The sequence below is a fragment of the Chelon labrosus genome (assembly GCF_963514085.1).
Source record: "Chelon labrosus genome assembly, chromosome: 1".
Classification (NCBI taxonomy): Eukaryota; Metazoa; Chordata; class Actinopteri; order Mugiliformes; family Mugilidae; genus Chelon; species Chelon labrosus.
The window spans coordinates 24,202,740-24,218,283 of record NC_140337.1 but is presented as its reverse complement, the minus strand read 5'-3'; the positions used below and the strand labels follow the sequence as shown (position 1 = coordinate 24,218,283).

Sequence of the window (15,544 nt, the reverse complement as noted above, 5' to 3'; positions counted from 1 at the left end):
ACATGTTTTTTCATAGGCTGGATGTCCTTGGTTTGCTTCACTGTAGGATATCAAACAAAACCCCTGAATAAGTTTGTGTGTCCAGACTTTTTCTGACCCCGGCTGCGAGGAAATGGCAACAAAAACTGAACTTTTCTGTTGAAGTCAATTCCAGGATCTTAAAAAAGTGTTTCCATGAGCAACAATGATTCAACCAACAAAGACAGAAGGTGGCAATAAACCGTGTTTATTAACAGAGAGCATTGCAGCGGAGTTATATGAATATCACTGGAGAGCACCTGTCTGCTTCACGTCTGTCAGAGAAGTATTAAGGCCTGCTTTATGGTGTGTTGTCTTATTTGCAAACGGAGAGGAAACGCGTTACGTGGTGCGTCACTGCGACTTCTGTTTTTCCCACTGCTCCGGCGTGAGGGTCTTCTGTTCGAAGGCGTGGATCTCCTTCAGCTCCTCGGCCAGACACGTGTTCACCATCCTGCCAACACACGGCAGAAGGAAGACGTTAGAGGACGGGCACTAGTGTGGTTTATTGAAAAGTCAATACCTGAATTGCTGTAATGCAAAACATTCAGATGGGCGTTTAACATCTGGGAACTCAGCTAATGTGCATCACTTGCAGGACAGAGACCACACTGCAAACGTCAACACTGATCAATACTGATTGTTGTATTTGCATCTAGGGATTTATTTTGTCTTGAATCCAGGATTTTGAGCACAGATCACATTGCACACGTGCATTTTTTTTTTTGTTTTTCTGTTACCTGTGTCTCTGCAGCAACGGTTTGCCCTCAAACTGCGACGACACCACCACGACTTTGAAGCTGGCAGCGCATCTGTTGGGTGAGGTATCCTCCACATCCTGGACGACACAAAAAGATAAAAAAACATCAGGCACCACGCCGGATGAGAAGGCCAACCATCCCCCCCTAGGGTCCTGATTATCTTGTTTCCTTACTTTCTTTAAATCCAGCCAAATACCAGTGTTCATGTATGCTGGTTCTTGGCCACACAGTATAAACACTCACTTGCCAGTTTATTAGGTACGCTAAAAACAAACAAACAAATGTCTTCTAATATAACAGTGCTGCACTAAATCTTAGCTCCAAACAGGTTACAGTATTCAGCTTTAGTGTTAAAATAACCGAGAGAGCTGCTGATTTAACTTTGTTTTCATTCTGCAAGGCTGTGGTTTAAAGCGCAACCAAAGTCCATTCAAAAATCATTAAATTTAGTGGTGCTAAATTCAAACTGGGGTTTTGCGAGCGACCTATGTCCCGAATTACTCTAACAACTAATCCTTTACAAAACGTCCACGTTGTATTCTACTGTAACTGTATTTCAGTGGATAAGCAACTAATTGCAAAAACATTTTGTGTCACTATTGCACACATACAATACAAACAGTAGCCAGGAAACCCACCACGTGCACTGCCGGGAGCTCCTTCATCAGTTTATCTCGGATGTGATCAGCTGTTACTGCCATTTTCTGCAGGAATTAAAAAAATAGATAAATAAATAAAATACAGAAACATTGTCACGTTAGTAAATCAGTAGTTACAGTGAGTAGGTCACTATGTGGCTCTATGAGTCCAAGTCACGGATACCGGAAGTGCCACAGTATCCATGAAAGTTTACATTTTCAGTGTCGCTTAAACGGCTCAACTGTTAAACGAATTAAGAAACGTATTAATGTTTTACCGGAGGATGTTTGTTGTACGATGATTTCGCCCGATTTTGGTCCCGTCGCACACCATACAAACGGGTACCGGTATGGGCGTCGCCGGCGTCACAACTGACGGATTAAACGCCCAATTAAAATGCGGCAACGAAAGCTTAAACCAATCAACGGCGTTCTGTACACGTTGTGGGCGGGGCATATTTTTTAAAGGAGCGAATCATAATATTAGGAGTCCGTAGAGAAAGTCGAGCTAAATGCGTAACGTAACTACAATATAAAATTAATTTATGTTTCATATTTTATCTACCTAGTTATTAGGAGTATTATATTGTTTTTGTGTATGAAATGAGCTATTTAATAGATACACGGAGAGTTTTTTCCGAATAAAATTTAACAGGCATATTCGTTGGCTACTACTTCGGCACTGTTTACGTGCCTGTTACAAAATTAGCATTGTAGCTAACAGGATGCGGAGATGTCTAAAGATTCCTCCTTTGTGCAAATAGTACAAATGTAATATTGCCATAAAAATGGCATTATTCTCAGTGTTTGGTTTTATCTTTTGTATATGACTTTAAAACCTTTATTTTCTTATACGTCAGCCAACGGTTTGCTTCCAGGTAACGTCAGTTAACGGGTATTGTACACGGACACTTTATAATTATGCCTTGCTGTCTTTTACAATGGTAGTGGAAGTAGAAAGTTTTTTCGGTGTGTACATGTTGTACTGCACCAATCCCAAATTTAAAGGCCGCATCTACATCGGCTTCACCGTCAACCCGGAGCGGCGGATCGGGCAACACAACGCCGGGCGGCACAGAGGGGGAGCCAAGAGGACCAGTGGCAGAGGACCGTGGTAGGAGCTCCGGGGCTCTCAGAGCTCCACTACACGATGGACACTCACCGGAATCACATTATAACTTATAATATGTTCTTCCTTCTTTGTCCTCAGGGACATGGTCCTCATTATTCACGGCTTTCCAACTGATATTGCTGCCTTGAGGGTACGTATCCATACCAGGGTACCCTTTTCATCCCATTCCCTTTAGACTTCTTTCATCCCGTACCCTTTAACTCTTTCCATCCCATCCCATTTCATTCCCTTTTGACTTTTTTCATCCCATTCGCTTTCAAACCTTCTCTTTCCAACACCCTCAACCCTTTTCATCCCACCTCCTTTCAACCCTTTTCATCCCACTCTCTTTCAACCTTTCTCATCCCACTCCCTTCCAAACTTTCTCATCCCACACCCTCAACCCTTTCATCCCATTCCCTTTCGACTTCTTTCATCCCATCCCCTTTAACGCTTTCCATCCCATCCCATCCCATTCCCTTTTGACTTTTTTCATCCCATTCACTTTCAAACATTCTCTTCCCAACACCCTCAACCCTTTTCATCCCACCTCCTTTCAACCCATTTCATCCCACCCTCTTCCAAGCCTTCTCATCCCAACACCCTCGACCCTTTTCATTCCATTCTCTTTTGACTTCTTTCATCCCATCCTCTTCAAGTCTTTCCAACCCATCCCTTTCGACTCTTTTCATCCCATTCCCTTTCGACTTCTTTCATCCCATTCCCTTTCGACTCTTTTCATCCCATCCAAGGCTGATGCAACTGTGGTGTCATAAAAAGTTTGCATTTGTAGGATCAACGTGATAAAATATATTGTCAATAACAAAATTGTGATGAATAAGTGATAAGTAAAAGTGTTGGTTTACCCAAAGGACCATTATTTTATAGAAGTATACTTCTCAACTCACTCAACTTGTTATTGGCCTTGTTAGTTAGTGATCTATTTATAAAACAGTTCTTGAAACCAGAAATCAGCTGCTTGAGATGTAATTGCACGACATGTTCATTCGCCACGCTGGTTTGTTTACATGCGTGAGGCTGATTTACGTCACTCTGGTATTTCTGTGTCAAGTTTGAGTGGGCGTGGCAGCACCCCCACTCCTCCAGGCGGCTGTCCCACGTCTCCCGGCGGTCCAGGAAGGAGTCGAGCCTGCAGTTCCACTGGCGCGTCGTCTCCAACATGCTGCGGGCGGCGCCGTGGAACAGGCTGCCGCTGACGGCCCGCTGGCTCAAACAGGAGTACAGGATGGACTTTGAGCCCGGCCTGCAGCCCCCCCTGCACGTCCCCATCGCTTTCGGCAGCGTGAGGGCCAAGAAGAAGCAGCTCCCCCCGCAGCCTTCGGGGGAGGACGAGGAGGCGTCCAGGTGTTTTCTCTGCAAGGGGCTGGTCAAGGTAGAGTCCCGTTAGAGATCACTATTGAACAAATATGTTATTAGAATACACAAGTCCAAACAAAACAAATCCTGCATCCGCATACATTCATACCAAAGAATCTATACTTTCTGCATTGGCCTACACGTCACTAGTTTGCCTCAGATGCTTCATCGCTGCTTCGTGTCTGTTTTGTTGTTGTGCCCCTCAGGCGTCAGATAAACTGAGCTGTTTCCACCCGTCCTGTGGGATGAGCAGCCACGTGACCTGCCTCGCCAGGCGCTTCCTGAAGTCGGAGCCGTCCCATCTGCTGCCGGTGGAGGGAGAGTGTCCGTCCTGTCGTCTCCCGTTGCTGTGGGGGAACCTTGTTCGCCATAAAAACGGCTGCTTCGGAGATCTGGAGGAGATCGCGCCGTCTGCATCCCAAGTTAGTCTCAAGACTGTGTTTGTGTGTGTATAGAAAAATATGTGTGTTTAAAGCTACTCTCCAGTCTATTTACCAGAAGCTGAATGTAGTTACTGCTGTACTGACTTGTCCTCTGATCTTTCCGTAGAGCCACTGGACAGATGAACTGCAGATATAAATATATGAAGACGTCCAAGTTCCTTTTTCTTTTTAATGAACTACATTTTCAGAGCATGGAGACGACTATACCCGATGGAGTCTCATGCTTTTTAACCGGAAAAGGGAGTATCCAGGATCTCACATTACCTTTTTTATCATGTTATCATGAATTGTGTGTCTTTTTACGCTGCGTTTGCATATATATATATGTTTGTAATGTATTAAATTATTTTGATGAATTGTTACAAATAGGATGTACTGCACCGTGTTTTGACATTTTTCATTTATGAAACAATCAAATGTACAATAAGTTCTTTAGTGAACTTACTAAAGTGGTAAATTAGCGGATGCATTTTCTTGTCTTTTTTTTAAGTCTGCACACACGTTTGTGATGTAAACATAAATGTAGAAAAGAAAACTTGTATTTATTTTGCACAAGCGATGTCAAAGTTACAACCTGTACAGTGTCACTGGGACAGACAGCGACACTTTTCAGAGGATTAACATTAAAATAAAAGCATCTAACTGAATAAGTGTGCACACCGTTGTTGTTATAGACGCGACTTTCCAAGAAACGTGAGACCATTCAGGACAGATGGTGATACTGGAACTAGGGCTTCTTGCAGAGGTCAGACCATAGACTGTATATAAAGATGGAACTGCTCCTCTAAAGTGAAGCCAAAGCAAGTAGAGCTCCCCCTGGTGGCTGGCTTCAGTATAGGTCATAAGCCCCACCCCCTCCATGTTAGTGGGCGGGTCTTGAGCCTAAAACTAAAACATTAAAATACATGTCAAATAAATTTTTTTCAAGGATGGATTCTGTCATTTTAGGTAGTTAATATAATGTTGATGAATGTTCAAGTGTCAATTTTTTGGATAAGTTTCGTTTTAGTTATTTGACGCTATAGAAAAAGGGTGTGACATATCGGCACCAGTTGCCATGCCAACCGCTCAGTAAAGCGGTCCCGTGGGACTGTGAGAGTTGTGAAACATAAGTCTAGTATATAATCCAACATTTCCTTGTAACTGGTGGAGGTAGAGCAGAGCGTAGTGTTAATTAAATGAAAACGCAAGTGAGTCTGGAGGACGTGTGGGCGGGGCATCGATATCACGGCTCTGCGTGGCTCCACTCTCAGACCGTACTGATCAGACTCTGGCTCCAAACTTGCAAGATGGCGCCGTCCGTATCCCCGGGAAAATAGCATCAGTTTGGTCAATGAGAGGAAGTGGAGACGTGTTAGTCCATATTTATATACAGTCTATGGTCCAGATCAACGTGCTCTACAACAATTAAAGTAAAATTCTGCCGACATAAGGAACTTGATTGCTTTCTCTTCAGCTTCTTCTGGGACAACTAAAAGCACCTGCCAACACTAGAGATAAACACATTTATCATTGTAAAGGAAGCAACAAAACAAAAAGTGTCTATTAATATTTTATTATCCAAACTTTTTAGAGACAGTGACAATTGAAACCGTGAAGCAATTAGCAACGCAGCGATCGCCACAACAGAACCGACAATCTGAACAAACTGGTTTATTCATGTGACGCCTGTCGTCCTTACGGGGTTAGTTAGTTAGTTGCATTAATTATTATCTTTGACCTGAACCTAAACTTTTTGAGGCACTCGTCTGCTGGAAAAAGTAAATTTACCTTTCACTCTACAGGCACAAAAGGTCACATTGGTCCCGATAAGAAGGTCAATGATTTACGTAGAAAAAGCTGAAAGCATTCAAACTGAATATAAATGTAATGATCTTTAATTTATTTTGTTTGTATGTGGGAATCTTGTCATTGTTTTTATTGCGTCATTGGTAATTTCGTGTAGAAGGGAAGCTTGTGCATGGTCGCCACATTGCTCCAGATTTACAAAGCTGAATGCTTCTTCATAAATCTGGAGAAAGACTAAAATCTTCATGCATCTGCTCCCAGGTTTGCTCCCGCAGATTATTTTGTGCAAGAGAATTTTAAGCAAAACCAACAAAATGTTTAAAGTAACCCTCAACCCTCCCCCTAGCTAATCCCAACATGTACTTCTGGCTCAGTGCGGTTAGCGGTTAGCTTAAAATGCTTGTTATAGAGAATACAATCAGCCAGATTTGAACTGAAAGCATTTCGTACCTGACGACGTCCAAGTGATATTCTGAAACTCAACAGTTATTCATTTGAAGACAACAGTGGCGAAATGAGCAGCAGTGGTTTTGGTTTAAATGACTTTAAACTAATCCTGTGTGGGGCACGTGACTATTATTTTCTCTATGCATTTACCATCATCTTATTATTATTGGTTCAGTTAAACAACAACAGGAACATTTCATGAACAACTTCAAATTACGAACAAAAATACGTTTAGTTTCTGCACATTGATGCCGTCTGCTGTTTAGTTCTGGGTCTCAGTGTTGTGTGCAACCCCTAGTGGACAAATTAGGAATAGCAGCTTCATTTATTGAAAAATCGAAGCTAATTCTCGATCTTTGCAAATTCATCCCGCGGGGCCAGATTGGACCCTCTAGCGGGCCAGTTTTGGGGCCCCGGGTCTTATGTTTGACACCCCTGAGTTAAAGTTATGTGTAGACACTAATGACTTTATGACAATACTTTATGGTTTTTTTGTGTCTACTGTAGCGCATTAGCTGACGAAAACTGTGCGATGATGAAAACTGTGAGATGATTAAAACTGTGAGATGATTAAAACTGCGATTAGCAATCAGCGAGTATAAGGTTATATCTGACGTATATATATGTAACATAAGGTGGGGACAGTGCCGTTTTGGAACTACTGAATACTTATTTTAACTCACATTCATTGATACTTTGCAGCAGAACAAGCTGTAAACAGAGAAATGACACATTAACGCCCCATGAAGCTGTCACCAAATTAGCAAACATTAGACATAAGCCTGTTTTGGTGTCATTTTACTCTTTGTAAAAGGCGTTTCTTGAGCTGCTAAACGTCAAATTACCATCTTCAGTAGTTTTCTAACCTTATACGTCTGCTGTGTGGTGCCAAACCATAGACTGTATAAAGATGGAAGGCGGAGCAGCTCCTTGAAAGTGAAGCCAAAGCAAGTAGAGCTCCCCCTGGTGGCTGGCTGCAGTATAGGTCATAAGCTCCACCCACTCCATGTTAATGGGCGGGACTTGAGCCAAACTAAAACACTAAAATACACGTCAGATAGTTTTTTTCAAGGATGGTTTCTGTCATTTTAGGTAGTTAATATAATGTTGATGAACGTTCAAGTGTCAGTTGTTTGGATACGTTTCGTTTAAGTTATTTGACGCTATAGAAACACGATGTATTAATTATTAGTATTAATTAAGTGAAATGCAAGTAAGTCTGGAAGAAGTGTGGTCGGGTCATTGACATCATGGCTCAGACCATACTGATCAGACTCTGGCTACAAAGTGTAAAGATGGCGCCGCCCATATCCCCAGGAAAATACTGTGAGTTTGGCCAATAAGTGGGGACACATTGACCATATTTATATACAGTCTATGTGCCAAACAGGTAGAAGTTTTGTTTTAACTGAAGCAGGTGTAAGTGGGGTTGACACAATACAACACAACAATAAGACAAAGAAGGCTAAAAAGCTCAGTAGGTATGAGGCTAATAACTGTAATAACTGTCCGAGGGTTAATCCTCCCTTTTCACATTACACATAATAATCACTGGCTCCACTGATAATACAAAACAAAACAAAAAAAAAGATTGATTAGTGCAGCTCTAACTTTGTAGCGTTTGTTTGAGGCTGTGGATCAGTCTTCTGTGTTCGTCTGCTGGGGAGGAGGAGGGGGGGCCTGTATAGTGATCACTGGCTGGAAGGGGGACAGAAAACAAGGAAGAGGACCAATGGTCACCACAGAGTAGTTGAGTGATCAAATAAAAAAGTGTCAAATTACTCTGAATCTGAACCTGAACCTGGACCTGGACCTGGACCTGATCCTGATCCTAAACCTGGATCTGGACCTGATCCTGATCCTGATCCTGATCCTAAACCTGGACCTGGACCTGGACCTGATCCTGAATTTGATCATAAACCTGGACCTGGACCTGGACCTGGACCTGATCCTGATCCTGATCCTGGACCTGATCCTGATCCTGATCCTAATCCTGATCTTGATCCTAAACCTGGACCTGGACATGGACCTGATCCTTATTCTGATCCTGATTCTGATCCTAAACCTGGACCTGGACCTGGACCTGATCCTGGACCTTATCCTGATCCTGATCCTGATCCTGATCCTGGACCTGATCCTAAACTTGATCATGCAACTGGACCTGGACCTGGACCTGGACCTGAACCTGAACGTAAACCTGATCCTGATCCTGATCCTGATCCTGGATCTGGATCTGGAGCTGGACCTGAACCTGAACCTGAACCTGATCCTGAATCTGGACCTGGACCTAGACTTGAACCTGATCCTGATCCTGATCCTGATCCTGAACCTGAACCTGAACCTGGACCTTCCTGTCTCTATTTGGCCTCCAGCTGATCCTGATTTGTTCCCTTTTAAATTAGCTGTTCTTGCTCTGGAGGTTTCAGGTTTAAGGTTCTGAGTTCTATATCTATCCAGTCATCATTCTTGTGTGCACGGTATTTTGGAAAGATTCAGGAAATCTATCCTCCTCAGGACATCGGGATGGACTCACCATTTTTGGAGCTGGCCCACAACAGTTGATCACCTTGCAGCAGTAGGCAGCCAGAGTGACAGAGATGGCCAACAGAGCGGCCTGGGTGAGGATCCCCCCAGCATAAAGGTGGGACTGGGTCCCCTGTATGTGCGACAAGGTTTTGGATCAAATATTTAAAAATTCAGTCTAAACTAAACAAACACAAACGATTTGTCGAGCTGTCACTCGCCTCAAGTTCACGGCAGATTTTGTTGTATAGATCTGTGTCATTATCAGAATAATAGCGCCAGCAGTAGTAGGACATCTCCTCCATTTTAACCACAGTGAAGATCATGTTGATGATGGAGGCGCCGCACGCCAGGATCTCCATCCCCAAGCAGGCTCTCAGCTGGGACAAAGAAGAAGTGCATCTTTAACAAAAATGGTGGACCCGTCCGGAGACATTGATACGCTGGAGAAGAAGGGGAGGACGACGACATAATTAGATCCTGAAATTGGAATTCAAGTGGGTTTCACTTCTCTGTTACTTTCACCAGCTGGATCCTGAGAGCTTTGTCTATTTATTCATATCCAGTGCTGGTTCTACATCCTCATACAAAGCACTCAGTTGTATTGTGTATTTATGTATTTACCACCGCTGCTCACTGTCTGTTAAAGGAACGATATAGCAGAATCTGGCACATGTGGACACCACTGATATGGACTTGTGCAACAAACAACTCCATTCAGCCTAACTCGGTCCCATGATGTTACAGAGGAAGTGGCGGTGGAGGCCGAGAGAAGTCCTTTTGTGTGTCCAGAAGTGCAACGTCAGCTATGTCTCAATTCATGACTCTTTCAAAGCCTTCGTTTGAACATGTCTGACAGCAAAGCCCTAAACGGCGTCCACTTTCAAAGGCAGTGATTTCAGCAATTATATACAAAACTCATACTTTATGTTACATAGACGGACAAAGGTGACAATCTCAACCTTATACCGCAATCACTTGGGCAAACAACGGTAATTTCAGCGCCCTTTCAGGTGTCTATACGTTTTTTGGAGGCTCTGACGCTATGTCATCCATTAATGAAGTCAAATAACTAAGGTTCAGGAACAAGGCCACGTCTCAAACACCCAATTACCCGCACCTGCCTATATAGGCGCATCTAACCTCTCTTCACCCGTTTGACTCAGTTCTCAAACCCCTCCACCCCAACCCTCGCCGTTCTCTCTTCTCCTTTACAATCTCTTTGCAGGAACCGGGGGGTCAAGAATCCAGAGATATGTCCCCACCCTGAATCTCTCTACCTGGGGTCCTACGTCCAGTCTTCCAAGGATCACCATCAGTTGCTACTCCATTCTCTTTCTCTTCCAATAGACTCCTCCATCCCTTCATCCCTTACCCCCTCATCCCACCCTTCAACCCCTCCGTTCGATCTCCTATCTTTCCCTCCTCTTTAACCTGGTCAAATAAACTTTTTTGAATATCAAGAGGCGTGGTCTTGTTAGTGAAATTCCTGATAATTGACACCTTGCCAGACCACTTTGGCTCTAAGCCCACTAATCCCTTAAGGCAAACCATGCGCATGTTGGCATGCCATTGATGTGTGCAAATGGGTGACTGACGAACATTGTGAGGGGCTTTGTGTACCCCTGAGGTGTTTTTGTTCAGCTCGGCAAGGAAGTCCTTGGTGGTTCAGCTAGATGCTGGATGGGCTGCCCCCAAGTAAAGACCCGATTATAGTCTACCAGTGAGACGTTTGGCAATACTTCTTCCTAACTTGGTCATGAACTGGTCCTGATGATCCCAGGTCGTCTGCGAGGGGATGGTATGAGCTACAGGAATAGGATGAGTTGGGTGCTTGATGCATGCAGCCATTGATGGCTCCAGCTGCTTTCCATGAAAGCTAGGGGTCTTGCTAGCTCTGCAAACCCGCAGCATATGTCTGTAAAGGTTCTCAAGTCATCCGGGTCATGATATATCCAAAAGCCTTAAAGAAAGGCAACTGGACTCGTGGAGTTTCTTGAAGACGTTTTGTCCAAGTAGCTTCTTCAAGTTTTAAAGGACTGGTGGAGGAGTTGGAGTTTAAATAGGCAATGGATCGTTAGAGCAACATTCACTGAAGAAACAGTCTCCTCCAACAATAGGTAAGTATCTCAAGCAAGTTTCTGATGAGTAACACCCAACTCCCAACTAAAGAAGAACTGAAAAAGCTACTTGGATGAAACATCTTCAAGAAATTCTACCAGTCCAGGACCTGTCCAGTCCAGATGGATATACCACAGCATACAGTTTCCTGGTCTTCAGGAGTCTTCAGGAGGTGGATGACCTTGCTGATAATAGCCCTGTATGGTGGCTCAGTTGCCAGCCAGAAAACAGACAGGATCTCCATTGTGGCATCACATTCCTGTCTCCAATTATTGTTAACAAGGTCCAGCAGCTCTGCCAAGGCCTGCCTGCTCAGAATGAAAAAATACGGCAGCGTGTCCTCCAGTTGTGTCCAGCACGGGAACACTGTTTAATCAACAGCAATGCACTGGCTATTTATATGGTAGAATTACTGTCCTTGTGTGCACAGCTGGTCAAACCAGAAACCAAACAATTCAACCCTGAATTGAGACGTGGCCACAGAAAACTTGTACCTGGGAAATATTCGTCTACTTGGACTAGAATGTTATTTGATATGATAAGATGTTGTTTGAATATCGGACGTACGGGATGACCTTCTTTCAAAATAGGACAAGGGAAAGTTTGCCGACCTGATCTCAGGCAGTTGACGGTAGCCAACCAAAACAAGAAGGCTCCTACAAGACCTGTAGGGTTCCTGATATTAATGCAGCCTTTATCAAGGTCAGTAAGCTAACTATGAAGTTGGATTAGTCTCATATTAGTACTTTACTAGTTGTATGAAGTTACGGCCTTCTGACTTTTTACTGACACATACTGAAACAGTGTACAGTAGCGTGTATAACAGATTAGCATTTAGCTAACTAAAGTTGTCCATAAACATAGTTCCTGGAATGAATCCCTCTTGTGTATACGTCCAAATAGAAAGTAATACAGTAAACCGTTCAAGCTGCAAGCCTGCAATTTATTTTTGAATTTGAAATATTACTTTGCTTCATTATGTCTGTACTTGTATTACCACAGCAACAGCTATGAGTACTGTCCTCTCTGGAACGCACCGGCAGACAAGTTATCTCAGCAATTTGTGTTCAACCATGCTTTTGGAACACTTTTAGCTTGAATAAAGACGACATATGATATAGCAGCCGAAATTCTTGCTGTTAGTTGCAGTTTGACTAAGCGTAATAATTAAACGTCGACAAAAATGCAACCACTTTTCGTTTCGACACTGTAAAACCTGTCGGCGTTAGCTTTAGTGTTAATATTTCTGTGCAGCAGGCCACTTACTGTTGGTAGATGGAGGTTCTGCGCTCCTATCGCCACGCTCCCAGCTATTAACACCTGCACAGAGAACAAAACTATACAGTCAAAATAACCTCAATATCCGGCTCCATTTAGCAGAAAACTGAAATTGCCACTGCAGACATTTCCAGTGCCCAGACTCTGTTCTTTACTACAGTAATAAGTCTAATATTTGAGTTCTTTGCATGCTTACCAATACAGAGAAGATTAAGAAAGGTATGTCCACTGTAAGTTCACTAATGCCTTTGGCCTGCAGCACACTGACACAGGTGATATTGTACACACTCAGACAGATCTGAGTGATCTGAAACACACACAAAGACGATGATCTGGGTTAAGGTCAGAGACTAAAGGAAAAGCAGAGGTTTAAACACACGTATTATCACCCTGCATACCCCCAGAGCTCTGGGTTCTGCTTCCAGGTACTTCTCCTTTCTGTGGACGTTTTTTTGGAAGGTGATGGCGACCAGAGGGCTCTGAGCTGGAGCGACACCTTCTTCCACGACTGCTCCTTCGTCTAAAACCAAAATATGATTGAAATGGTAAAATGTGAGTGTAGAATGTTAAACTGTCCTCAAACGGGACTGCTGCTAGCACAAACGGAGCATTTCTTTCCGACGCCTGGAGGTTGAAAGAATCTCCAAACAAACCAGGGGTTAAAAGTGTTTTACAAGGCACTGGTCACGTCTGGCATTTCTGACGGCAGAGCGGCCACAGTGAGCTGTTAGATGAAGGAGCCACACGCCTCCAGCTAAAGCCAACTCCCTTTTAATATTTAGCAGCTAGCATATCGCCAAGTTCTGAGATTCCAGATATCGGGATGGTTAGTGTGGGAGGACATTAAAGCACATTTTGATTCAGTCACATGTAGCCGGTTAGGGAATCCCGAGTCGTTGAGGAAGTTGGATAGGTTGTTGGTTCTCTTGTCGGCATCACAGAAAGCTGAGCTGATGACGACAGGCTTACCGTTGTGTCCGAGATAAACACAGGGTGTACTAATATTTCAGTGACCCTTAGAGGCGAACTACCATTTTTTACAACCTGGACCTTATTTCTGCCAGAAAATACAATCGTTTACCCATCTTTGGTGTAATTTGGAGTCATCTGGACGATATTTAGATTCAGTGGAGCGCCGTGTACATCCATATAGTGGGAGTGAATGGGGCACCGAAACACAGCCTCTAAATAACGCATTATCTGCCGCGAAACTTGTTCATTTCACCAATATTTTGTTATGATACGCTAGTGCTATTCCCCGTTGAGTTCGGAGTTACCTGTTGTCTATTCGCGGACCTGAAGCAGTTTGTTTCTTCTTTGGCCAGCTGTTCCTCTCTCTGCCTCTGCATCCTCCTTTCAACAAGCTCCTCACCTGTATACTCTGGCTCAAAACGGGAAGGATGTCCATCATAAACAAAGTCGTCATCCACAACCTCAGAATCGGAAAAATATTCAGCCATGTTGCAAAAAACTGGCAATAGCAAATTACAGGTAAACAAGCTGCGCAGGTGCGCATGGCGCTCAGAGATGACATCATCCAGGTCAGAAGTTAGTAGGTCAATCTAAAGACCCCGGATGATGATAATATGTAACTCCGGACTCAACAGGGAATAGCACTAGCGTATCATAACAAAATATTGGTGAAATTAACAAGTTTTGTGGCAGATAATGCGTTATTTAGAGGCTGTGTTTCGGTGCCCCATTCACTCCCACTATATGGACATACACAGATCTAAATATCGTCTGAACGACTCCAAATGACACCAAAGTTTGGGTATGTTATGGAAGTAACCTCTGTTTGTCTCTTTGATTGTGTGATCTGGAGCATCTGAAGCCCCCAGTGTCCCATGGTTGCATGGGTCCCACCTGTCTAATCAGTCTCTGCTCTTCATCCCGGGTACTTTACGTCCCTGTTTGGTTCTGTTCCTTTAGGTAATCCTTCTGTCTCTTACACTCTACAACGTTTGCACACATACTATTCACTCATGCACGTCATACGCCGCCGACTTTACAGACTTCCACATCCCGTATGTTGATTTTTAAGTTGGTTTAATTTGGTGATTAAAATCCAGGCGTATCTTCCTGGTGTTGTGGCCAGTTGAGCTAGGTTATGACAATAATTATAGCACCACAGTCATATAATCTGAAATGGGTCGTTCTGCACAAAAAGTTTCTTTAACCCATTGCCTTCTGAGTATATGAAGCTTTTGCACTTTCCCCTAAATGTCATTTTATGAAGAAATGCGTTGGTATTGCATAAGATTTCAGAGGAAATAGTTCTTCTTCCTACATGAATGTGTCCAACGGTGAATTTAATGTATTTCCATTGTCTCGAGTTTGTCTTGCAATGTCTCGAGTACTTCTACTTTGAGCCAAGCAGCAGATTATAAAGAATTACTCCCATCGCTGTCTTTTATACGACTAAAAACGCTGCAGAGTCTACAACGGAAGTAAGAGTCAGATACCAAGTAGGCTAGAGGACAACATCTGGATTTCATCACTGGCGAACAAACAGCACGGATCGTTCCTGTTTTTCCAACCGACAACTATGAGACGGCGAATTCACAAAACGTATTTTAATATATATATATATTTTTTTTACCTTCCATGATCACAAGATGCGCAACAACTCGACCAGCCGTCGCCTTCTTTCCTTGCTCCTTTTCTTGTTTATTCTGTTTTTATTCCCCGGACTGCTGCAGATCGGAAGTTTTGCAACGCGCTGGATATAGGATGTCGGAGATCGGGTCGGGACCCGCCTCCTCCAGTCCGCCAGTGCAACACGACTCCTCTTGGGCACAGGGTCAGCTGATTGAAGCGGGGCACCAGATTGGCTCAGTGGTGTCTTGATGGACTTCTGCTTTTAGGTTGCATCTACACGAGCAACGCCACTAAGAAAGACTAAGAAATAATATCGCATGAGGCGGGTATTTGCAGCCCTCGGAATTTTATACATTTCTGCATAAAAAGGACTCAAAACATTTTCACACAAGTCCTACAAAGGAGACAAACCCAGAAAAAAAGGTGCCCATCGAGTCT

The 15,544-nt window shown here is 43.5% G+C and overlaps 3 protein-coding genes across 3 annotated transcripts; 1 reads left to right on the top strand and 2 right to left on the bottom strand.

Annotated features, from left to right (window-relative positions):
• Positions 1 to 207: 207 nt before the first annotated feature.
• LOC311486805 (bolA-like protein 2) lies at positions 208 to 1,775 on the bottom strand. The gene is made up of 4 exons (XM_084542816.1): positions 1,696 to 1,775; positions 1,418 to 1,483; positions 759 to 856; positions 208 to 472 (listed from the first exon to the last, which is right to left on the bottom strand). Exons 2-4 carry the CDS (start codon positions 1,478 to 1,480, stop codon positions 373 to 375), a joined length of 261 nt encoding a protein of 86 aa, XP_084398942.1. The 5' UTR covers positions 1,481 to 1,483; positions 1,696 to 1,775; the 3' UTR covers positions 208 to 372.
• Positions 1,776 to 2,071: 296 nt separating this feature from the next.
• slx1b (SLX1 homolog B, structure-specific endonuclease subunit) lies at positions 2,072 to 5,112 on the top strand. Its single transcript, XM_084542794.1, has 5 exons — positions 2,072 to 2,531; positions 2,628 to 2,679; positions 3,601 to 3,921; positions 4,112 to 4,327; positions 4,455 to 5,112. Exons 1-5 carry the CDS (start codon positions 2,359 to 2,361, stop codon positions 4,482 to 4,484), a joined length of 792 nt encoding a protein of 263 aa, XP_084398920.1. The 5' UTR covers positions 2,072 to 2,358; the 3' UTR covers positions 4,485 to 5,112.
• Positions 5,113 to 5,140: 28 nt separating this feature from the next.
• On the bottom strand, positions 5,141 to 15,286 carry LOC311486796 (uncharacterized protein). The gene is made up of 7 exons (XM_084542806.1): positions 15,108 to 15,286; positions 12,904 to 13,025; positions 12,702 to 12,812; positions 12,494 to 12,547; positions 9,328 to 9,486; positions 9,117 to 9,239; positions 5,141 to 8,281 (listed from the first exon to the last, which is right to left on the bottom strand). Exons 1-7 carry the CDS (start codon positions 15,112 to 15,114, stop codon positions 8,222 to 8,224), a joined length of 636 nt encoding a protein of 211 aa, XP_084398932.1. The 5' UTR covers positions 15,115 to 15,286; the 3' UTR covers positions 5,141 to 8,221.
• Positions 15,287 to 15,544: the final 258 nt, after the last annotated feature.

Excerpts from the sequence above, each read along its gene's own strand:
- LOC311486805 (XM_084542816.1), bottom strand. The coding sequence starts at position 1,480 with ATGGCAGTAACAGCTGATCACATCCGAGATAAACTGATGAAGGAGCTC. Across the intron at positions 857-1,417 it reads AGCTCCCGGCAGTGCACGTG|GATGTGGAGGATACCTCACC; the intron begins GTGGGTTTCCTG and ends TGTGTCGTCCAG. Across the intron at positions 473-758 it reads CCGTTGCTGCAGAGACACAG|GATGGTGAACACGTGTCTGG; the intron begins GTAACAGAAAAA and ends GTGTGTTGGCAG.
- slx1b (XM_084542794.1), top strand. The coding sequence starts at position 2,359 with ATGGTAGTGGAAGTAGAAAGTTTTTTCGGTGTGTACATGTTGTACTGC. Across the intron at positions 3,922-4,111 it reads TCTGCAAGGGGCTGGTCAAG|GCGTCAGATAAACTGAGCTG; the intron begins GTAGAGTCCCGT and ends TGTGCCCCTCAG. Across the intron at positions 4,328-4,454 it reads TCGCGCCGTCTGCATCCCAA|AGCCACTGGACAGATGAACT; the intron begins GTTAGTCTCAAG and ends ATCTTTCCGTAG.
- LOC311486796 (XM_084542806.1), bottom strand. Across the intron at positions 12,813-12,903 it reads CAGAACCCAGAGCTCTGGGG|ATCACTCAGATCTGTCTGAG; the intron begins GTATGCAGGGTG and ends TGTGTGTTTCAG. Across the intron at positions 8,282-9,116 it reads GTGGGCCAGCTCCAAAAATG|CCAGTGATCACTATACAGGC; the intron begins GTGAGTCCATCC and ends TCCCCCTTCCAG.